The 25,438-nt window shown below is 34.0% G+C and overlaps 1 protein-coding gene across 2 annotated transcripts in view; it reads right to left on the bottom strand.

Moving 5' to 3' along the window:
• The window catches only part of Syt12 (Synaptotagmin 12), a 63,723-nt gene extending 40,560 nt beyond the window's left edge, over positions 1 to 23,163 (bottom strand). For both annotated transcript variants that reach the window (XM_064067298.1, XM_064067299.1), the window contains exons 1-2: positions 22,930 to 23,163; positions 3,139 to 3,324 (exon numbers count right to left, since the gene is read on the bottom strand). In XM_064067298.1, coding sequence (XP_063923368.1) covers positions 3,139 to 3,324 — 186 coding nt within the window. In that variant the 5' untranslated portion in view covers positions 22,930 to 23,163. The remainder of the gene's footprint in view (positions 1 to 3,138; positions 3,325 to 22,929) is intronic.
• Positions 23,164 to 25,438: the final 2,275 nt, after the last annotated feature.

The following is a 25,438-nucleotide window of genomic DNA, read 5'->3' as shown; positions in this document are numbered from 1 at the left end:
TCCCATAAAACGTTGCAGTTCCTTCGTGGTGTTTAGGAATGTGATGGCAGTGATGGCTTCTACCTTTTCTTGTAAAGGCTAGGTCTCATCGGTGCTGATTTTTATACCTAAAAAGTTTAGGCCATGTGCCCCAAAAACACATTTTATAGGATTGATTACTATTTCATATTGATCGAAACTTTCCAACACGGCACGCAACTAGGTTAGGTCTTCTTGCTCTGCTGACTTTGTTACTGCGATGTTGTCAGTATAAGCATATACAAAATCGAGTCCCTGCACGACTTGGTCCAGAAAGTTGTGACAGCCGCTTTAGGTTGATCGTCCAGGAGGAAGTAAATCTGTAAACACGTCTTTGTGAGACCAAGACTACTGAAAATGGCCCTGCCGTGTAGATGGTGGCTCAATTCGTGAATGTGTGGGACTGGGTTTGAGTGAGATTATCGGGTGCTAAAGATAATCTCACGTATCGTCCGTTTTCGTTACCATATGAAGCGGACTGGCCCATGGCGATCTGTTGGAATTCTTGTCTGACAGCTTGATGTTTATCTGAAGCCAGGCGTCTCTTGACTTGTGTTACTTTTGTTGTTGAAATTGTCAAAGACTATTTGGAAAGTTCCGAAGAAGTGTCTGGTACGGGTCGGGGGTTCCGAAAAAGATGGTCGTATGCCAGGCTGGTGCGCGGTTTTAACCCGATACGACACTTCTAACGACGTTAGTGAGTCTATGATTTCTAGTTTTTCATATCTATAAGAGTCCACAGTGGTGTATGAAATCAGTTCCTAATATCAAGTCTGTGATATCTGCTACTACGAAAGTCCATTAAAAATCACGACCCTGGCTAAGATTTAAGTTTAACAATTTTTATCCGAGCACTGTGACTTTGGAACTGTCTGCCAACTGTAAATTAAAACGCCTAGCCTGTATTATTTACCCCGGAACAATTCAGATTTTTAAACTTTGAGGCACTACACTGATATCGGCTCCTGTGTAGGAAGTGTATTGCAAAACTGCAAGGTGCTGTGCATTTTTTCGCATTTGCGCCAAATTAGCATGGACTGGATGTTCGTCGCCATCTGCTGCTCCAGAAAACACTCGCAGAGGCGTATCGTTGACATATGGGAAGTTGCCACCATTTGTAAGTGATTTTTATAACGTAAGAATTGCGTAGGTTTTCGGGAGCCCAATTGCTGACATAAAAGCCGCTGCTTCAGATGCTGGGTCTCCGTAAGCGAAGTCCTGGTGATGGTGACTTGTGTTAGTCGTGTGTACGGTATCTGATTTTACAATGTGGTTCGACGGCGATGTGGGGAGGCAGAACATGATTATCATTCGTTTTTTCCTTCATGATTTTTGGTTGGAAGGTGGAAAATGTGGGTTCCACCATAGCAAATCATAATTCTGGCTTGTTGTCCCAAAATACCGGGAGGGAAAATCTTGTTGCGGAGATCGTGGGGATTGCATTCTCTGTTTCAGACATATGTTGCTGCTGTTTTGACTTAACTCAGATTGCACATTTAACCTGATTCCACAAGAAGGTTTTTGTGTTTCGCGTTGAATTCTACTTACTGCGTCATCAGTAAAGGCCTGACAACGATCTACCAAGTACGTAACAGCGGCGCGCGCGAGAGAGAGGATGCCTTGGCGTAAACGTGTCGGACGGTCGGGAGCTGCTACCCGATACCCCGATGGTCGATGTTTATTACTTGTATGAAGCCCTCAGTGTTTACGTCCACGTGCAGAGTGGTCATTTGGCAGGTCGTATTAGCTAGAAACGTCTTTTATAATTTTGAAGAATACGTTTAGTTTTGATTCTTTATATTTATTTGTTACATCAGTTTGCAAACGCGCGAGTATCAGGTCCCGCCACTGCACTCGATGTAGCTGACCGCATCGAGTGGTCGATACTACTGCGCGCGGAGAGTGCCACACAATAGCTGGGGGATTGCATTTGGTAGATAAGTGTCAGGACAGTGGTCATCAGTATAGAAGTTAAACACGGAGCAACAAACAAAACAATTTATTTTACTAATACAAGTCAAAAATAAACACGAAGAGCTTGTCACTGGTTTTTCTCACATCACGACTCGGAAAAGAAGAGATATGGTGATCACGCAAGGATAGCACTACTCTACTCCGGTAGATGCTGAAAGAGACAATCAAATGCTTTATGTCTCTTCCAAACTATTGGTATTTATATATTTCATTCTGTGGTTTAAGGTTGGGACTGATTCTTGCAGTAGCTAATATCGATATTATACCTACAATTTACAAGACAAAACCACAAAAACATGGTAAACAACTATCTCTACTCCATTACTATTACGTAGTTGTACAATTACCTCTAACTTTCTTGCTGCACATTAGCGGCAGAAAAAATACGTAGGTAAACAGGCTCGGCAAGTTCGAGTTACCGTATTCTTTGTAACCTTGTGATTTTTCTTTCAATATCCATATAGTTTTTCACTTTGATGTGAGTAGCAAATTTACTTAGTATTTACTAACAGAAAGGGCGTTTCTTCTTGTTTAATACATATTCCAATTCCAGCTATTTGAAGCAGCCTCTATCTAGGTATGCTGCCTTAAAATTTGAAACCAGTTCTAACATAACTAATCAAAAATACCTTTGATTCCCTCACTTACATTCTTATTTACAGTGTTTAAATGTTCTTCTTCTTATAACCTCACTTTTTTTCACGATATTTTCTACTGATTTCATAAGCAAATTGATCAAAAACATTATTGTAATTAATTACTCCTATAAAATATTAATCATAACAAGACTCTCATTTAATTCACGAAATTATACATTATCATAATTATTATCAGACGATTCAGGATTGTGCATGATGATTGGTTAACTTAGGCTTAAATTTCATTGGTTGTTTCGGCAGCACCAAAAAACCTTTTTTTTTTCGGATACTTAAAATGGAAATGGGCTAGAATTATTTGCAGCAAATCATAAAACAATGATCCACTTTTGTTCATAGCAATACTTTTCTTTATATGTAGCAACGAGATAACAGATTTCATTATTAAAATATAAATAACCTGGATTGGATATATTTTAACATTCCGCTCAAGTTACTTTTAACTGCGTTTCATTCAATTTGTTTCGTTCAAAAAGCATTATAGACTTACCAAGTATCCGTTAGCATTATAGTGTCCTTTGGACCGAGTTAGGCCGATCTTTTCCTCTCGATTTGAACACATCCAGGCGGTAATCCACGTGACAACGTCCAGAGAATAACAGAAAACTAGAAAGACTATCAACAGTAGAACGGCCATCACTAGCAGGATCAGAATGGAGATTTGCAAGTTTCCCATCTGCAAAGAAAAACTAAGTCTGTATATTTCAACCGCAACCGTTTTATAACGTGTTTGCCATCAAACTTCGTCCTATTTCGGACACACGTTAGCAATATTTTATCGATTCCGTCACAAAAATAAATTACATTTATGACATGCTTCTGGACGATACATTCACTTTGACGTTTTTCATATAAGTTTGAACTTTGGCCTTAAAACATTTTTTGTGTGTGTGTGCACGACAAAAAAAGATATATTGCGAGAGAACAAAAAACTTAATAAAGAACGTAAAGCATGCTTGGAATTGCATACCGCACTTCATACAAAGAGGGGGAAAGAGATTTCAAACTTACGCAATAATCTAACCCAACGAGAGAGAGAATTATTCTCATGTGGACGGGAATAATGGGAAGATAACTTGGGGAGTAAATCACCCCTTTTAATGTTTTATGGTGAGGGCAGATGGAACTTCGTCTGTTGTTCACGTGTTGCTGGTTAGAATTGAACATTCCTCTGGACAAGCAAAGATTTGTTTCCTTTCGTAGCAACAAATGTGAAATGCCCTCTTACAGTTAAAAGCATAACATAACCGTGTATTCATTTTTGGAGTCAGTAGACACAAATAAGTACGTTGATCGTAAATTTTAGTAGTTTATTTTTATGCGGAAAAAGTAATCACTTGTAACATAATTACTAATTAAGTAGTCAAGTTTATGTCATTTTACGTTTGTGTGTTTTCCCGAGTATCTATTGCTCTTTGACATAAATGTGCATAGAGAATTAATCTGCACAACTTTGAGGACAATTGGTTTTCAAGAGATTTTTGAAGTATCGAATTAACTTTAGGTAAGTGATTTTTAAAATTTCATTTTCCAAACAATAACTTTTTTTTATTTTGAAAATAAGGAAACTATTAGGGATAAAATCGGTAGAAATTAAAAAATAATAGTGAAAGAAAACAACTTGGATGGCGGCGGCATAACATGATACTAATGCCAGATGAAAGAATAGCAAAAAAGTTTGCGAAACCAAAGTTAACAAGAATGGAAGAGAAAGCCGAGGAAAATGTAGGAAGGCAAAAACTGCATGTAGTGACTGGAAACATGAGTAAAGTGCAGACAAGTTAGAAAAAAAAAACACTCAAAATCCTCTACACTGAAAGGTAAAAGAGAGAGTGGACAAGTAAATATATTTGTCCCAAAAAATTGATAACGTCTAAATTCTCAGACATTACAGAAGGAACATTTTTCAAATTTTGATAATAATACACTAACACTGAACAGAAGTTACACAACTGGTAAATTTTAATTACCTACTGCCTTTTGAAAACAATGTGATCATAAAATTAAATATGAAAAAAGAAAATGTAGTAATGGAATCTTATTCCCAACCACAAGAATTCAGAATCTGTTAATTGTACAAGTGATTTATATTATTTTTTCTACCGTGCACGATTTTTCGCAAAATTTAATTGAAATTTGCCTTTTTTTTAAATCTGGGAAATTTTGTCGTGGTTGGTGATGGGTTGGTCTGACAATAACCACGAAATATTTGAGGTTCGAATTTTCATAACAACAACCGTAATTCGAATCAATTCGAGTTTTTGTTAGTTAAAATTGGTTAAAATGTCTTGTGAAGAAGTTAGTGAAGTTCTTACGCCTCCAGAAATACGAGAAATTTTAATTTGACATTTGCCACTGACATTCACCTGACATTTCTCGTCATGCCTACCAAGCTTACCGATCTAAATTACACCAGATCTATTAAAGAACGCTTTTCCGCTATTAACGAACTGTTGTGACGTCATTTGCGTGCTTTAATAGCTCTATTAGAAAGATTTTAACACGTCTGCTAGCCTTCTAAATAATTAATGTTAAGCGTAGGTCTTAAGCTCATAAGCATAGTGCATAAAAAGGGCCCTAGACTCTAGATAGTGGAGAGTTTACGCTTATCATTGTTTCGGTATCGTTGTACTATGAAAATTATATACTGTTAAAACGATAGCGTATGAACGTAACTAACAGTCTAGAGAAATATAAATTTTGCGACTATTACGTTACAATTGTAAAAATATGAAGGCAATGATACGTAAATGACACGAATATAATCATCATGTTTTGTACCTTTTCGATGGAATTTATTCGGCAAAATTTTGAGATGACGCCATCAATTTTTTCAAAGGGATAAACGGATGTATTTTGATTAAAAATGGACCAAGCTTGCGATAACTGTGAAACACCTGCAAGATTTGAAAGGATCCGACTTTGTAGTTCCTGATTTAATCCATAAAATAAATTGACTCATTCATTTTTTTTGACTCACCCTGTAAAAGCAGTTCTAAAAATATGAAGACAATGATCAATCGCAAATATAGACTCATTATATTTTGCACATTTTTGATAGAATTTATTCGCTAGAATTCCATTGTAATAATAGTCTCGGTATATCATAAATTGTCTAACTTAAAAAATAACTTGAATCCCGGGCCGGATGGTATCCTTACTTTCTTTATAAAACATTGCAATCCAACCCTTACCTGGCCAATTACCCTTCCTTTCATTCAACTTTTTTTCGATTCTGGTATATATCCTGAACAATGAAAACCTTCATCTGTTATTCCTCTACATAAATTGGTTTCAAAAACAATGTAAAAAATTACAAAAAGTCCTTGATTCCATCGTTTCTGACTATTTCGTCTCAACATGTAAAAATAGCATTTCCATTCATCAACATGATTTTCTACCTAACCGCAGTACAGCAATAAACCTATTTGAGTATGCCAATTACATATAAGTATAAACAAATCAATGGAATAGGAATATCAAGTTAATGCTAGGGGGGGTAAAATATTCTACCTTCCTAGAATTGATGCCATGTACACTGACTGCTGTAAGGTTTTTGATCGGGTCGATATACAACTTCTTTTAAATAAAAATTAAAATGCTATGGTGTGATCAGTAGTAGTCAGTATAAGTGGTTATTAATAGAAAGTTATTAACGTAACTTCGGGTACGGTAAGACAGTCACCAATGTCCGGTGCTTTTTTTAATGTCTGTTAACAACATTACAAGTTGCTTTCTCTCTGCGACCACCTTTTGTTAGTGGAAAATTTGTTTCATATGAAAGTTGTCAATGTAGACTACACATTGGTGTTACATTGGATCACAACTTAAATTTCAGCGCCCACATCGGCAATATTCTAAATAAAAGTCTGTGTGGTTTTGTCACAAACTAACAATATAGCAGGGGTAGTAATTATTAAATTATTTTGTTGCTTAGTGAAATCAGTTCTTGAGTACTGCAGTATAATTTGGAATCTTTTATATGTATAAAACACATTTTGATAGAATTGAAAAAATTCAGAGAAAACTGGTAAACTTTATTTTACTAAAATGAACTTTTACAAAAACTATTACACGTATTGTGAGAGACTGCACCTAATTGGCCTTCAATCACTTGAAACTCGTTGTCAACGTCAAGCTATAATTTTAGGCTTTTTACATAGCAAAATCGACTGCCTCAAAATTGTTAGTATTGTTACGTTGATCGATGAATAAAATCGGCGTGGGTAAAACTCAACAATTTATTTCTTAGTAACTCGGATTTACACGACTAATTACAGAGCGATTATGTAGAACATAATTCCGGCGCAACATTCACTGGGTTTTCTCCACACTCTTTGGACACGACTCGACTGAATAACCACCTGAGTTCAGCTCTCTCTGTCTGGACTACACTGCTTCCGACGGTGGTTTCCATTTAAACAACACGCGGTCCTTTTCAAAACGCCTACGTCAGCGCTTCTATTTTTTTCTGGAACACTCATTCGCCACTGCCGCTTCCAGGCTCTTCTCCGGCCGCCGTCCTGCGACAATGAGTCATCGGCGACGTACATATTAGACCCCATAGGCGTCGTACCGGGGCGACGTATAGATTTATTTCGTAACAGTATGTTTACCCAAAGAGGTCCCACCTACTATACCCGGATACATGAAACTCTAGCCATTGGTTTTCCTCGTACATTCTACAGCTGTAATTCGCCATATGCCCGCATGGCTAGATATACACCAACACTATTTCCAATGACTTAGACCTGGTTTACTGTACAATGTACAGCCTTAAACTATATTTGAATCGCTTTATGCAGAAAGGACATGTCATAACATTTGGTTTTAAGTATTTTACTAACTCTGTACGTACTTTGGAATTATGTGTGGCTAAGAAATTATGACGGAAGACGCAAGTTAGCGTAATAATTTCTACTTTGTCAAGAGATAAATTTATACGGTGTAATAAGACGCGAAATCGACTTGTCAAAATGCCAGAAGTACCTTCTAACATACGTCTAACTCGGGGATAGCTTATAATTATATTTGTTTTTCATGGTCTGAAATCTTTTCACAGAACATGATTTAATCGAATTTTTCAAACTAGGAAAGACATCATCGTTGGCTATAATTAAATATGGTGGTACAACATCCTGTCTTGACAAAGTTTCTGATGATGGTAGATTTAAACGTTGGTACTTTCTTTTAAAGCAATTCCTGATGAGCTGTTGTTCTGCCATTCACTCCTGTATTAACACAGCGAAATACATAATGCGCGTCCACCAAAGCTACCAACACTAGGGTGTTGGTGCCTCTATAGCTGTAATAATAATTACCATAAGAAATAAGAGCCCTACATGTAATGGGTCGACCATTTAAGACTCCCAAAAGTGAGGAAATTGCCAGGTATCGTTAAAATTAGAAGCAATGGTTTGCCATCGTTCTTGAAGTTCGGAAGCCGTAAATTAACATGTTCTTTTAGAACTTTAAGGACTGTTATGTTATAATTGTTCTGCACACATGTGGAATAAAACGCGAAAACGTAGATTCATAAATGCGAAACCCATACAGGAGGATTTATAGTTGAAAATTTTCTAAAAACTATCCTTAGTTTTTTAATAAAAATAAAAAAGATTATATTAGCGAAAAAACCCTATTACAATGTCATTGTATTTATATTACATAAACAAAAAAAATTATCATGATTTGTTTTTTAATCCATAAATGCAAAAAATGGTTAAAAACGAAGCTCTGTTCACTATAAAAGAGATGTGGTATGGTATCGTCATAGTTGCGAGGTAGTTATAGCGAAAATCTTGGTCCTCTTAACGCCGAAGCCAGTAAAAAATCAAGTCACGTGAACTGTTTGTTTCCTTACATATATATTTTAGTTTGGCTGAACCAATTTTATTGTGCCACATACACATTTTAAGATCTTTGTCTAGATTGTCGGTTTCCTAATTGTCTGACAAATGGTTTGCCGTAGATAGAAAACAGTAAGATTGCAGAGACCGCCCCCTGTAAATAGTGAGTGACCAAACGCTTTTAAGGGAATTGTTGTTTTATTCAGCGAGTACAGAGTATAGAAGCAAATGTCTCTCTGTCTAGGCAAAATATTTGTAAATAAATACCTAGTTATTGAACAGAAACTGCAACAATCATAAGTTTTCAACGGAGATTTTAATGACCGATGAGTGTTGTTTCACTAAAGATGGAATTCTAAACTTCCATGACACCCACCGTTGCCGTTGGGTAGAAGCAAAACACCACGACATCTACCAAACCCATTTTCAGAATCGATGTTCTGTAAATGTTTGGGCGTGGGGGATAATTGGAATAAAAGTTATGGGACCATACGTCTTCCTAAACAGATTTAATAGTGATAGTTAGTATTTAGATTTTTACTTCCTGAGCGTAAGCTAAGAAACTATAGTAATCCTGTTCATCGGACGAATAACCACTGTTACGTTTTCTCGACGTTTCATGACCTCTACAGTGCGAAAAAAGTAGTCTCCCGTTTACGTGTGTCTGTCTGGTGTTTGTATCCATTTTTATTAGACAGGTAATCTCCGAAACTGCTGGACCGATTGTTGTCAAATTTTGTATATAATATTTATATTAGAAAACTTCTATGTTTATTCGATTTAAATGTTATACAACAATGTACTCCTATACGTGTGGTGTACGAATCCGCTTTGAGTTTTTCCCTAATCGTTCAAATTTTTGCCAAAACATATACACAGTGTAGTAAGAGTTTCCCGTTAACATTCGGTATTCCCTTCATGGTTCAGAACCGGAATCGGTGGTCCCGTGTTGGATGCCAAACGTAGCCTTTGTTTTTTTTTTTCTTTTTCTCGCGTTGTATATTATGTATGTTTTTGACGTCATAACAATTTTTTTTAATGATCAAATTAAAAATGAGTCGCCCCACTTTCTTGGAAAGGTGAGAATACGCCCCTCTATATTTAATAAAAATTATAATAATAATTTTAGTCCCCTATTTTGATGCTATAAACACATTCAAATCAAACAAATATCTACGTGACATTCTTCCGATGTATAAACAAGCAACTTCAAATGTTTCTTATATGTCGGAAGAAAGTTTGTTATTACTGCTGGGAGGCAATTTTTTCCTGATGATTATTTGCTTTAAATATATTTTACATTGTCCGGACTTGTACGGCGAAGGGGCTGTGAGAATGTTATTTATCAGCTCTTTAAGAATGTAAGCTAAAAGCTAAGAGTCACTGGTTGAGGGACTTATCATAACCTACGTAAAGAATTTGATACCAAAAAGCTGTCATAAATTTCAAATGTGCCAATTGTTAGTAATTATAAACAGTACTAAATATATCAATATGCGTTTATTTTCACACTCCAGGTAAAAGATTTTTTGTTCATTATCTGAACGAAAATTGCTCTGACCAAAACGGTCGGGGTCTATAAATTTGCAAAAACTCCCCCTGAGATCACAAAATATTTATAGCAACAGGACATTCACATAGGAGGTCAATCGCAAGCAAGTTTGAACCTTAACCTCACGTAACAGGAAGTCGTTTTCGGTGGCAGAGGGGAATATAGAAAAGTTACTTACCAATAAAATAAATATCACAAAGCAGATTGATTGGAATTGTGATAAATAAAATGGTGGACGAAATTAGACTTCGAGAAGCTACTAATAGTAAAAAACCTAAAAAAGTTTTCGCTATCACGGATACATGTAACTAACAGGACAGGTAAGAGTGCACATCCCAACTTCGAATTAGTATTGATTGGTTAAAAAAAAAATCATCTATTCATTTTATGGGTACTATCGGTGAAATCGGATCAATAAAATAGAAAATGTTACTCGAGTACACTAATGTGTCAAATTGTTGCATTGTTGTGCAATAAATTGAAAATTTTTACCTCCATATTCTAAGTTATTGTATTAATGTCTATCTGACTAAATTCATGTTTTCTCCTCATGACTCATGAGTTTCTCGTTTACGTCTGTTTGATGTTTGTCTGTCTGTTGGTGACTTTATTTGAGACGTGATTTCAAAATCGACTACACTGATTGCTGTGCAAATTTTGGCAATACATGGTTAAACGTTAACCAGAATTTATTTGTTCATGCTTCTCTACTGGTGGTTTATTTCATTTGCCCCTATTTATTACCATAGACGACAAAATTATTGGAACAAAATTCAAATTTCTACACTAAAATTTGAAAATGAATCTTGGAAAGTATAAAATCCTGAAAAAAGATAACGCAATTTTAAGAAGTATTAAACTATCGCCCAAAAACACCTTTAAACAACACCTTGACGGAGGATGAGCTTATCACTGAAAAATGGCAAGAAAAAGTAACCAATGTCATTATTTATAACTAACCAGAATAAATATATCAAGACAAGTCTGAGGACGATCCGGATCACGAGAGATGTATCACTATTATTAATAAGGCATGTCCAAATGTTGTCATTAAGAATCGTAGGCGCGTAGGTAAAATCACTGGTAAATAATCGCCCAAGACCTATCCGTATCAAATTAAAATCTGCTGATGACGTCTTAGCAATCCTAAAGTCCTCATTTTGAATCGTGATTTAACTTACAGAAGAAAGAATTTTACTTAAATATTATAAGGGTATTCCGAAAGTCATAAAAAAAAACATTCCTCATCCGGCAGCCATTAAACTCGCAAGATTTTTCTATAACTGTTCAAAATGTACGAGGTCTGAACACAAAAGTGGATAAATTTTATTTAAATGTTTCATCTTCTGATTACGATGTGGTCGTATTCACGGAAACAGGTTTGTAGAAAAATATATTAGGTATATGTATGAAAATTTTAATAAATTTAAACAGTCCTGTCAATATAGTTGATTTTGTCGAGTCTTTCAACAAACTAATCTCTTTAATATAGTGGCCATATATGTATATTCCCTCTGGAATGTCATTAGTAGAGAGCGGATTTCTGTCGGGCTAGGCAAGGCCAAACTCGGTACGGCTCGTACGGGATGGGAATTCATTGCAGTTACGGGCTACACTTCATTTATTTGAGATTAGATTAACGCTGTTTCGTTGCACTCTGCTGTTAATTCCCATTCTCATTTACTTAGCCGTTTGATTAATAAATCGTTAATTGTATTTATGGAATAAGTGACGATTAAATTCAGTGATTACTGATTATTATCTATCACCCTCTACCTATAATCGTGACGTAGCCCGACAGAAATCCGCTGTCTAGTCATTAGCTGATTATTAAATAATATTTGACTATCTCGAACAATCATTGAATATTTCCACTAAAACCATTATTGCAGGCGATTTTAATATACCGGATTACAATGCTTCAACTAATATCTACAACAGGTCGCCTTGTCTAACGCTTTGAACAACTGTGTGCAATAAATATCTTCGATTTCTTGATTTTATATTATGATCGGAAGAATTGAAGGTTTCTGTCAATAAATACGAATATTCACTAATGAGAGAGGGCTGTCATGATCCTACACTTTTAACCGCTGTGAATATAGATTATCTTAGACACTTTCCTCATTCTAGCTTCAAATCTGACAACTAGTCTTTCTCCAATTTCACAGAAGCTGACTTTTATAATTTATATGGTATGCTCGCTAATATGTCTTGGAACGTACCTATTATATAATATAAATAATACTAATGAGGCTTGTAAATATTTCTATGATAAGCTGGATAACATATTTGTATCATAAGTACCCGTAGTGTAACCTAGAATGTCCACTTTTCCCAAGCGGTATTCTGAAGAATTAGTCAAAATTATAAATAGGAAAAAACACTTTAGGAAAATGATTAAGAAAACCAAATACGATTATTATACGGATATGTCTAATAAACTTCGTAGAGATATCAAGCTGATGATAAAAAAAGACTACGGTAGATATATTGAAGATGTTGAGTGCAGTACCCGAACTAATCCATGTAAATTTTGGTCATATATTGATCTAAAGAAAAACTCGTCTAGAATCTCTGGAAGAATGAATTATAGAGATCATGAACTTTTATCGTCAGCACATATCGTCAATGGCTTTGCCAAACATTTTGGGAATGTATATATTTCAAGTTGGATATCCGATGTTAAATATGTATAGTGGTATGTCCTCTAATAGTAGCGAATGTGGTGTAACGTGTGACGGCCAGAACATAACCATTTGTGATATGAAAAATTCAGCATATGATAACAAATGTTCTACTTCTTGTAGCTGTGTTTTCCACTTGTTTAAGGTGTCTTCCAAAGATGTATTCAAGGCTGTGAGAAAATTTAAGGCGAACTTTACATCGGGACCCGAGAGAATTCTGGCATTTTTTGTTAAGGACATTATATTTTGTTTTTAGTGAGCTGCTCTGCTATCTTCATAACTTAATAATAAATACGTAGTTCGACTTTTGCTGGATGTTGGAAAACATCCAAAGTTACATTCGTGTCTAAATCTGGAAATAAAGAAGAAATCACAAATTTGAGACCGATTGCTATTGTAACCAATTTTGCTAAGATTTTTGATAGTATTCTGATACCTTGGGTAGTCACACATCATCTTTAATTATTAACAAACAACATGGTTTCATCCAAATCTACTTGTACGAACCTATAGAGATTTTATTCAGTTCGCATCACATGGAATGAATTGAACTGTTTGCAGTTTGCAGTTTCTATTTTATAGAACAAAAACAAACATCGCAAAATCTAATTCTATAATTTTTCAAAAAAGCAGAATTTGGTGGAGTACTACTTCAAGAGGGAAGTTCTCTCGAAATAAACTTTGTGTTAATATTATGAGTGTTATCGCAAGGAAAATTGCATAATTAACCTAAAAAGTTGGGCTTGTTTGATTATGCTCCAAGCAACTATCAAGAAAGTTCTGTTTAAATTGACGACTTTTTTTTACTAAAACTGATTAACTAAATTTCTGTTCATTAAACAATTGTATAAATATGTATACAAATTTGTGCAACTTCTAACTTGAAAGAATAATTTGTTTTTATTTGTTCTTATTATATACTAAATAACACTTGCCCTTCTAAACTGTGGGAACAAAGATAAAACAATAAAATTTTAAAATTAAAAGACAATTTCGTTAATTTAAGCCAACTGGAAAGCTTGTAAAACAATCGTTCCTAAAAGAAATAAAAAAGTGTTAAAAGTGATCACGTTATAAGTAGATCTAAACTCAGCGAAAAATGATAATTTATTCACAAACAAAATTATTTACCTGACGATTTTTAAATTAATGGAAAACTAACTGACCTCATAATGTCAAAGATTCCTAAATCGCCTGCAAACAATAAAAGATTAAAACAGAAATAAAACGGAAAATTTACTGACAAGTGCCATCGGGAATGAAATAAACACAGAGGATATGAGGTGAAATAAACAAGCTCCAAAGTAAAAGCTTTATTTGTGTTGTCCTCGTCTACTTCACAATTTACTTCTAATGACTTCTCTGAAATCCCCAACGTGTAATTAAATAAAATAACTGACAAACTAAATGATGGCAAACTTATTTAATATAAGATTCAGCTTTTGTGCTACTTATAGCTAAATACATACAATGTACTCCAGACAATCAGGTGTTAGTAGGAACCAGTTATGAATGTTAAACTGAGGTTTCGGAACCGGGTATATAATAATTTTTACTTCCAGAGCGTAAACTGAAGAACTACAAATTGCAATCGAAAACATCGGGCGACTGGCTATTTTCATATTTTTTCGATGTGCCATGATCCCTAGAATACAAAAAAATAGTAGGTTTCCCTTTTCCATCTGCCTGTCGTCTGTCAGTTTCATATTTACAATATTACTTCTAAGTAAAGTAGTTATCATCTGATTTTGCTAATCAAGGGATTTGAACATCTTATAGTCATTTAAAAAATTTTACCATAAAATATTATTAGTATTTGAGATGTTGTAACGTTTTCATAAATCAAAATCATTAAACTATGCGTATTGTTGGAAAGATTTTGGAGCAGTTCAAAATAAAGTTTATTAGTGGATTCTCAGTAACTTCAAACAATTATTGCAAATAATCGTATGAACCTCATAAAACACTGTATTCGAAAGCTGATTTTTTATTAAAAGGCAAATCCTTTCAAAATAATATTTTCCAAGTTCAATTTAAACATTTTTAGTGAAAGATAAACATCCAACAAAAGAATGATTTTATTTTGTGCGAAATATTTTGTACCTATACAAAATATATTAAATGTTCACAACACTGTCAAATTTTCCAAATCTTAGATCAAATCTTCCAATAGTAAATTTCTAAAAAATATATAAAATTAACACAAAACACAAAAAAAATTGTGAAGAAGGAAATTTTGTTTACGTTAAAAGCAGCTATATTAAGAATAAAATTCTTCGTATGCCAACCATTTATACAACAAAAACGCTCATTTAGAGAACTTCAGATTTATTTATATTGCCGGTAGGTAACACAAATTGGTCGAAGCTTATTTCAACAGAACTTCCCTCGCCCTTGAAATATAGTCATAAGTAATACAACGAGAACATCCACAATAACCGAAAACGTAACGATTAGCGAGACCTGGTGCTAAGAAACACCGCGAGACGAAGTCAATACAATAATTTTAATTATTTTCACAACAATCTGGATGCCAAGAATAAGAACTCAATATGGATTCCTACAGCACTCATGCAGAAGCATGTTATATTACAAAATTTAAAGTTGTTTGTTTCTTGCTTTTCTAGGAAGAGCTTTGATGTGTTAAATACATCAAGCCCTCCTACAACTTTCTTTTCGAGTTCTCTTCCTGTATCAATTACTTCGTATTGTATTTTCGTAAAGTGAAGTTAAAAATTGTTTATCATCTAGTACTTTGTGACGTTTTTAAAAATGATGAAAGTCAAATCGTCTTTAAAGGACAACTTGTCGGCAATGGTCGAAAAATGAAGACGTTTTTCAAATAAAAAACGCCGAATTGTTGTGTAAACTCTGTGGGAAAATTCTAAGTATAAATTATTAATATTGCACAATTCAAATGGGAAAACCAGTCGTCAAATTAAGTCCATAAATTCGCATAATAATACATCAATTTTTGTAAAATAAATAAAATGTGTTGATTTCACGCCAAATGAAGATGTTCTTCAATATGAAAATACCACTCCTTACCCGATCGTCCATTGCCTTCAGCATGTGTTCGAACAAGATGGGGCTCATGGATTGAAGCGGAAATATATTATTGCAATTATTTTGACGATATAAAAAAGGTTAATTTATTGCTATTCGTAGTTTTGTTGTGTAATTCTAAATTGAATGAAACATTCTAGGTTATTATAAAATTTGACTCCACAGTGACGAAATGCATTGCCAATGCTCAATACTATTTCCAACGAAGCATCTCAAACATAAATTGGCTTATATAATAACCCATTTTACTATCTTAAAAACAAGTATAACTAAATTAGAGACCATTGGGCTGACCTTACTGCAGTCTGTGGATATAGTAGAGCAATGGATAAACAGTTGACCAGTAAAGTAAGGTTAGAATTTAGAATGCGCGGCAGTTCATAATTCAAAAATTCTACTATGGGTTTCTTATGGGAGCTTAATTTTACAGACAAAATACGCCGCATACGTAGAAATCTTAACTAGTTCATGCTACAAGCGATAAAGACTGTACAATTATCTTCCTGTTACTAAAGGTTTAACTACATAAAAAGCTTCTGTTAAAGATATATTGCAAATTAAAAACAACGCTATCCATCGAAGTAACGTACATCGTTTCTAACGTCTTGCGCATGAGTGAAACGGAAAATCCAGAAACACTTGGGAAAGAAAAAGAACGCGAATATTTTGCGGTACTAGTGACGTTTAGATCGTGAAAATCCCCAAAATATGACAGTTGATTTCGTATTTTCATCACAACAAACAATCATAATCACAATTTTTGGATGATATATTAGTTCTGTGATATTGATTCACATTAGGTTGTATGTATCTGTGGACTGGTTTTTTTGTATTTGTTATTAATAATGACAGAAAGACATGTGTTAACAATAGGGGCAATTGCCTTTTTTTTTTGTTGGAGAAAATTCTTTACAGTCAAATAATGTAGCGAAAGTCAATTGGTATACTGAATTAAATGTGCTTGAAGAGTTTATTCGAGCTAGAATGCGAGAAGATTATGGTAAGTTAATGTATATTGATAAATTCTGTGCTAAGTAAAATTATGACGTATTTTGTTTTATTATGCATAGATATTCCTTAAGAGAGGCAACATGTGAAACCCCAAGAGGTGCATTTGTATATCACCATATGGCTACACCTGCCCTACACGGACGTTATAATGTATTGTGGACCAATAATTTGCGTGCTTGAGACGTACATCTGAAGAAAAGTGAATCAGCTGAGGTCCGAGCTGTTGTCTCTGAAAATTCTTTTAATCCCCAAGTCAGCCTAAAAATAGCTAATGTTGAGGTACAACTTCATGAAAGCTTAGGACAAACTGATAGGAGCGAAGCACTGCTTTTGCTATTGGGTCCTGAACTAGAAAGATCTGAAGAAAATCTACTTCACAGTGTCGAAGAACTATTAGTGTCCGAGGACTATTTTAATGGCCCATCAAGAAAACAGTTTGTGGGTCAGTTTTTCACCAAAAGTGAATCAGATTTTGCATTAGGAAGTGCAATTTTTTATTGTAAAATACTTTTTTGATTTGAAATAAATTGTTCTTTAAATTGTGATTTTTTTTTAAATGGGTGTTTCAGACCCAATTCGCACTAAAATGAAAGTGATTTTTACTTGTACATGAAAGGTTTAATCAGGAGTGCTAAGTTTTTCCTTTTCTAGCAAAAATGTGTGAAAAGAAAAAAGCTTGGGATTGATGATGATTCTTAAATCAAAATTTGGCAATTGATTGAAAACATTTGCAAATATGAGATCTCCTTTATGTATTATTTTAGATTCACAGCCGTATCTGTAGCATCTGAAAATCAAAGCCATTTATGTGGAGGGGGAAGTCAATGGCGGTATGAACCACTGTACGACATACGTTCGAGGCAAATGTAGTGGTAAAAGTTGAATTTAAATATTTATTAAATACTACCGGTTCCGTTCATGTTTGGTATCAAGATCAACAGTAAAAATATCAGTCTTAATGGTACAGGTAGTGGGATATATAAGAAAATTACTTTAATGGTACAATTTAAGCGTTAAAGTGACGCCTCGATTTCACCCATAAGGATTACACGGGGAACTGAAATACGGGTCTCGTATTATGAACTGAGTTCAAATTTCGCGCGTCATTCACTTTACTGGTCAGTTGGAGGATACCCCGGGGAGAGTAGGTAAAATGGCATTTAAAAATAAGATGCAAGATCCTTTCAAAAAAAATACCTTAAGCTTGCCAGAAAAGTATTACAAGGCGAAAATATAGAAAAAGATTTAAAAATAAAACTCACTGAAATTTCTAATTTTAAATATTCTCTTTTAACATCGTGTGCTGTTGAGAGATCCTTCTCTAGGAATAAGAATGTCCTAACAGACAGTTGTTGAGTAAAAACTCGAGACATCTAGATTTTTGGTAAAAAAATTGGTCTAAAGAGTTTAGACAGTACTTCCCTCGCTGTCGGAAACGTGACGACTGCATGCATATTATCTTTTTTTCACAGTAGATTTCAAAGCACTCGGTTTTGTAGTTCCTGAGTAAATCAATAAAATAAATTTACGCATTCATTAATTTTTTTGAGTCACTCAGTGTAATGATAAATTACAAGATTCGTCATATTTTACACATTTTAGATAGGATTTATTCGGCAAACTTTAGAGCTGAGGTCATCAGTTTTTGGAGCCGATACGCAAATATATTTTGACTAAAAATTTATTACGTTATTTAAATCCTTAAAACATCTGCAAGATTTCAAAACATTCGGTTCTGTAGTTCATGATTAAATCAATAAAATAAATGTACGCATTCATTAATTTTTTGGGTTACACTGTATATGCAAATCCAAAAAATATGAATGGAATGATAAATCGCAAGAAGAGACTCGTGATATTTTGTACATTTTAGATAGCATTTATTCAGCAAAATCTTGTGGTGACGTCATACATTTTTTAGGGGGGATGAGCAAATACATTTTGATCAAAAACTTACCATGCTTACGATAACTTTACAACATCTTCAAGATTTCAAAGCATTCGGTTTTGTAGTTCCTGAGTAAATCAATAAGATAAATTCACGCATTCATTAATTTTTTTGAGTCACCCTGTATATGCAAATCGAAAAAATTTGAATGGAATGATAAATCACAAGAAGAGACTCACCATATTTTGTACGTCTTAGATAGGATTTATTAAGCAAAATTTTGTGGTGACGTCATAAATTTTTTAGGGGGGACGACCAAATGCATTTTGATCAAAAATTCACCATGCTTATGATAATTTTAAAACATCTCCAAGATTTCAAAGCATTCGGTTTTGTAGTTCCTGAGTAAATCAGTAAAATAAATTTACGCATTCATAAATTTTTTTGAGTCACCCTATATATGCAAATTCCAAAATATGAATGGAGTGATAGATCACAAGTACAGATTCATCATATTTTGTACATTTTAGATAGGATTTATTCGGCAAACTTTTGAGCTGACGTCATCAAGTTTTTGGAGGGGATAACCAAATATATTTTGACTAAAGATTTATGATGCTCTTTATAGCCTTAAAACATCTGCAACATTTCAAAGGTAACCCGAAGGTTAGCAGATTCAAAATTAAATTGCAAAATGTTGTTTTATAATTTTTATATTTTTTTCCAAACATCTGGACGTTTCGGGTAAAAACTCAATTCGGAATCGTAAACTACATGTATATGACTATATTATTTTATACAATTTAAAACCCATTTACTATGTACAATTTTGAAGTGACGTCATTGCATTAGTGGTGGGGATGATTAGACAAATTTTGGTTAGCGTTTTACCATCCACATGATATTCCTAATATAACTACGAAATTTCACAACAATCGGTCCAGTACTTTCGGAGATTATCTGTCTAATAAAAATCCGGGACGGCAGACAGACGGACAGACAGACGGAAATGGCAGACCTATTTCTTCGCCTCCTAGGGGTCATGAAAGATCGAGAAAGCGTAAAAGTAAAGAGTCGGCCGACAGACTCGATTACAATACTTCTTTTGCTTACGCTCGGGAAGTAAAAATCTAAATTTTATAACATTTTGCATTATTCTGAATGTTTACGAATATATCAAGAATGCAGCTATTGCAAAAACAAGTCGAATGCCCAAAATGTCAGAATCAACTGTAAGAAAAATGGTTTCAATTGGCACTGACGTTACAAAAGTGAGAAAAGATAGTGGTTTATCAACAGTATTTAAAGATCAGGATGCGGATTTGATAAGACGTAATAGCCATAACCTAAACGTAATAGTGTTTTGACAATTGAACGACTATATAGAAAAGTGAGGACACTTACAAATAACTTGCTGTAAAGAAAGTATGAGACAGGTTTTGTTAAAAATAGATTTTCGTTTCAGAAAACTTAACAAGAGGCAACTATTAATGAAATCGAGACGTATTTCCAAAAGGTGCAAAAATTATTATGCAAATTCAAAAATTTCGTGATGAAGTGAGCCGTGAGCCAATAATTTATCTTGACGAGACATGGTATGACAGACATGATCACATGACACTGTAAAAATAGGATGATGGGATAAAAGTAACAAGTGTGTATTGGATGTACCGCTCTCATATGGGAAAAGAATTATTAATATTACACGCGGGATCCTAAATGACAGGGTAGACGATGCGCTGTTCTTATCTGCTACAAATATGAAAAAATTGTCACCAAATTGTATTAGATAACGCATCATATCATTTAGCACAGAGGCAAAAAATCCCAAATACGTCTTCAAGTAAGGAAGAAATAAAAAACTTTCTTATGGAAGATCAAGAATCTTATACAAAAAAACAACTACTTGAAGTGTTAAGAACCAAGGACCATAATAAAACATTCAGAATTGACTGCATATCTGAAGAGCAAGGGCACCGGATATTACGATTACCTCCATATCATTGCGTTTTTAATCCGATTGAGCTAATTTGGTCGGAACTGAAAGCTCACATAAGACGAAATAATATTGCACCGAAGTTCACTGCAAACCCAGTAAATGTTATCAGGAAAGAGGATTTCAACATAACACCGGCTAGTTGGTCTGTGTGCGTTATGTGATTGAAGAAGAAACATTTTATAGAGATCGACTAAAACCGGAATTACTTATTAATTTGGATGCCGATAGTAGTGATATTGATGATAGTGACTTTTGATTTTATAACGATACGAGTGTTTATGTAATTCTGAAATATTGTTTCGTTAGTTGTTACAAAATGATAGAAATTTGGTAAATTAGTATGTAGCTAAGTGTGTATTCTTTATGTTTCGATTGCACTGCACGTGAAATTGTGAAATTCAACTACGGTCCTGTATGCCCCAAGACAAAGGTCAGCGTAAGTAGAGAAGTTTACAACGGTGGGTGCTTAAGCCCTCATAAAAATGCGTGAAAGTCAATAGACACTTGAGACAAACTCCGCACTGGAATTCTGGTCAAAGATTAATAATAAATGAGTCAATTTATTTTATTGATTAAATCAGAAACTGCAAAACCGAATGCTTTGAAATCTTGCAGACGTTTTAAAGTTGTCACATGCATGGTAAATTTTTAATCAAAATCGATGACGTCATCTAGAAATTTTGACAAATAAATCCTGTCTAATACTGACTGTACTTATGTAAAAATGAATTTTGATTTTTTGCTTTAACAACTTATTTCATTCGTACAAATTCCAATAACTAAATGATCCACGGAGCAAGAAATTCCACTAAGGGCGCAGAGCGCGAAGCTCCCTGCCTCCACGAAAAACCCGGCACTACATCCACACTTGTTAATGACTATAAAAAATTGGCCTACCTATACATACCTGTTAGCAATTTTAAGAATATTTTATATTTACAACAGAAACGTTGAAAATTACTTCCACGACCACACGGTAAGAGACAAAAATCAAAATTGTAAAGATCTGATATTTCTAAGGAGTCTCTTAAAATTTATTAATTTATAATAAGTACATTAAGTATTACGCGTATTTTAGAAGGCGATTATTATAGCATGAATGAGTTTTGACAACGACGAGCGCAGCGAGGAGTGGCCAAATAGAATTTAATGAGTGCCAGAAGTCGTCTTATGAGTGTAATGTACTATTTTTTCTACTTTGCATTGTAAATAAATTATTTTCAATTTTTGAAAGTCGGTTGGCAACAAAATCAACATTTTCTTGATCATTTAACAGAAAAGGGAGCAAATAGACGGAAATATTCAATTAGGCTAATTATTGTCAACAATGTTCACTGACATTTGGTTTCAGCTTTCGACCACCTTTCGATTTCGACTGGCCGCATAATAACTTTGCCAACATAATCAAGGCAAAAATTACTGTTTTACATGCTATAAAAAATTAAATGTTATTATTGTGAAACGCATATGCGTTTCATAATGAAAACATTATTGAGGCAAAGTAGGAAAAGAAGGATTTTACAAGTTATTGGTAGATAAAATGAAATAATATGGATACAATTTTATCTCTTCTTTTATTATAGGTAAAAACTCTTAAACCAGTCTGGATCCACGAAAAGTGGAGTAATTTTATAAAACAAAAACTCTTTACGCAACACCCGTGACGGAAAGTATAATTTTTTAAATTAGCTACTACAGAAATTTCATTATTGAACTGTATCCCAAATTAGAAACATTACACTTTATACAAAAGCGCAAACTGCAAATTGTAATTAAGATCAAGTTTATACCTCCATACAACCCGTTACCTTTTGAAGCTGGTTCATACGTTTGGATACAGATAACTGTAAATTAATATAATCTTAGACTAAATTAACTCCCTTATGATATTAATGTACAATTAAGACTGTACATTTATACACGTAAGTACTTTATGGAAGTTAACTATAAAATATTGTTAAAAGTAAACAATAAATCTCAACAGCATATGATTCAGACTAGGAAACGTGCTTATTATTTATTCGAAATTTACAAATATTAAAAAATATATATATTCTGTAAATATGAAAATAAAAGCATTTAAAATAAATTTAATAAGGTACTATAAAGAGGTGTGGTATGTTAAAACGAGATAGTTATCACACTCCAACCACACAACAAACTGCCCTCATTAGTTATTAACATTTACACCAAACACGAACGTCCAGTTTAAAATAACAACAGACCTACCTGTACAGCTAGGCCCTAATTATTCCATATCAGTCTAATCTAAGCCACACTTTACAATCAGGTACAAATACTGTCTGAATTCAGTTTGTGGTTAGGTAACAATTCCATTTTATCCGGATTCCCGGATCATTGTTAATAATAGATCACGTGAGCACGGCACAAACAACAGAACGATACCTTACAAAGTACCTTATTTTCGCGTATATGTTGCGTGAAAGCGTGCGAAATGTCGGAATGAAACCGTCACATTGTGGAGGCCTCGTGAGATCGAGATTGGAGGCGGCGCAGACTCAGGGGCGGCTTGAAAGCATTTCTCGTATATCAGGACCGCCGACTACCCACTTATAACGTTTCCATTTAAGTTAACTATCTTAAATGTCACAGCTTTGACATTTCCCTTTTTTGCTTGGTGTGGAAAGGGGCACGAGGGTTCTAATTCTAAAAACAGCTGATGAGTTGGAGGAGATACGGTATCTCGATTCCAATAGCAAATCTAAAATGGAGCAAAATGATATCTTCAAATCTACTTAGTTTCACAGTGGCGTAACCAGAAACGTGATTTGCAAAAAAAGCAAATGCTATTTGAGATCGTTATTCCACAAAACAGCGTTATGTTAATTGCTAAGTTTCACGAGGGAGGTAACTTTAACTACTATGTAACACAAAATGTAATTTAACAAGGTAGCTTATAATATTGTTACAGTTACTCGGGAAGCTGTTGCTACGCAAATTTTATTATTTTGTCCAACACATCTTTCTTATGAAGTTATAATAATACTGATTTTCATTGCATTGTGGGGTTCATAAAATACCAGTGTCCTATAACAAACCCAAAAAACACTAGTGGAAGTAAAATCATGAAAATCAGTTTAGAAGGAATTTACTGAACATCTAAGACTTACGTATATGTATAATGAAGCAACAATCTCAAAAGAAATCACTTTATGGTAAAATACATAACTTTGTTTCAATGATTTTTACTTATTTCTCAATGCCATTTCCCCATTCATTAAATTTTCTCTTCTCGGTATCTATATTTACCAAGGTATTCCCTTTTATTCGTGAATTTATAATCAAGATCTCTGTGGTCATATCAGTCTTACTTGAAACTGATTCTTCAATGTAGCCGTGTGCCACAGGCGATGATTTCTAGCAAGTGAGGCTATTCATAGTATTTTTAGTTTGTAAAGACATATTTCCTACAGATTTCTGGCCCGTTAAGAGAAAATCCTTCCACAATCCTAGAACTACGTGAAATATTCGTTTCGTATCTTACTTTATCAAATATCAGGATATAGGATCCTTTATCTTGTACGTTATTGACACTCAGATATGATAATTCATTACCTGATACTCGAATAGCTAAGGCAACCTTAATATAGAACATTAAATTTCAGCCTCAAATGGAAAACCAACCTACTTTCCTTCATTATTAAATAGTGCACGTTGGGTGTTTCCTTTAGAAAGTGTTCAATATGTTCCCTTTCAAGCAATTTTGCTTTCTTTTCCAGATTTTGAAATATGGTATCTGTGTTCTTATAAACCATCTAAGTGGTTTTTAACATAGAATATTTGGTTCACATTGAAGAGGCCGCGGATTTTTTTGTGGCATTAAAGCAGTGATAGAATGTAATCATAAATCACTCGGAGAGCTTTAACCAATTGTTTTAAAACTAGACCAGTATATCCAAACAAAAATTTGCGAAAATATAGCGTCCTGTAAAGCTAATCCGTTTCAATTTTCAATTCAAGTTAATTTTTTTAGATTGTGGTAGTTCCACTTACAACAATTCCAAGTATTTCTTCTTCTAGTTTTATAAATCGTAAGACTATCATTACATCATGCGGGTACCTCCTCTAGTTATTGTTTACCAACTTGAAAGAAATGTTGATAGATTGTATGCAGTATACAGTAGTGTGGTTATTCCTTTTTTTGCTTTGTAACGCAGAAAGTCATAAAAGATAGGTGAGAAGTTAAATAAAAGTATGGGATTATTTTATGTTCATTGAGGTCAATGCAGCGGAATGTAGTCTCTAGCAGCATATCGATCGGTGGTACACTCATGTTTCTAGTGCTTATAAATTCATAGTATATTTTTTTTTAAGTTTTCCTCTGAAAATATCTTTCGGTCTTAATTTATTTTAACTGGAACTGAACGGTCGAAATCGAAAATTTCTATGTCTTGGGATTCTCCTCTAATTAATTTAAAAATTATATGTGCAGAACCTAATGACAGTTGGAGCATCAAATATAAGAATTGATATTTTTTGGATTCTAGACTTTAACACTTTAACAGAAGTGTTGTTAAAAATTTCATAAATTATTCAACATTACATATATACCACATATAATAATTTTCAACATACTGTCGAAAAATACACTGCTTTCTAATAACTGTAGACTCATCGGGAATGTCTATATACATTTTTGACACAAGCAAGAATTGTTTAATTTGTTAAAACGAATATTTAGAGATGTCTTCAAACAAAACACGTCTTTGAATCCTTT

The sequence above is a fragment of the Zophobas morio genome, unplaced genomic scaffold, assembly GCF_036711695.1.
Source record: "Zophobas morio isolate AGI-343-1 ecotype UQ-CSIRO unplaced genomic scaffold, CSIRO_AGI_Zmor_V1 ptg000029l, whole genome shotgun sequence".
In the NCBI taxonomy this organism is placed as follows: domain Eukaryota; kingdom Metazoa; phylum Arthropoda; class Insecta; order Coleoptera; family Tenebrionidae; genus Zophobas; species Zophobas morio.
Note: the sequence above shows the minus strand (reverse complement) of the source record. Positions and strands in the feature narration are given on the sequence as shown.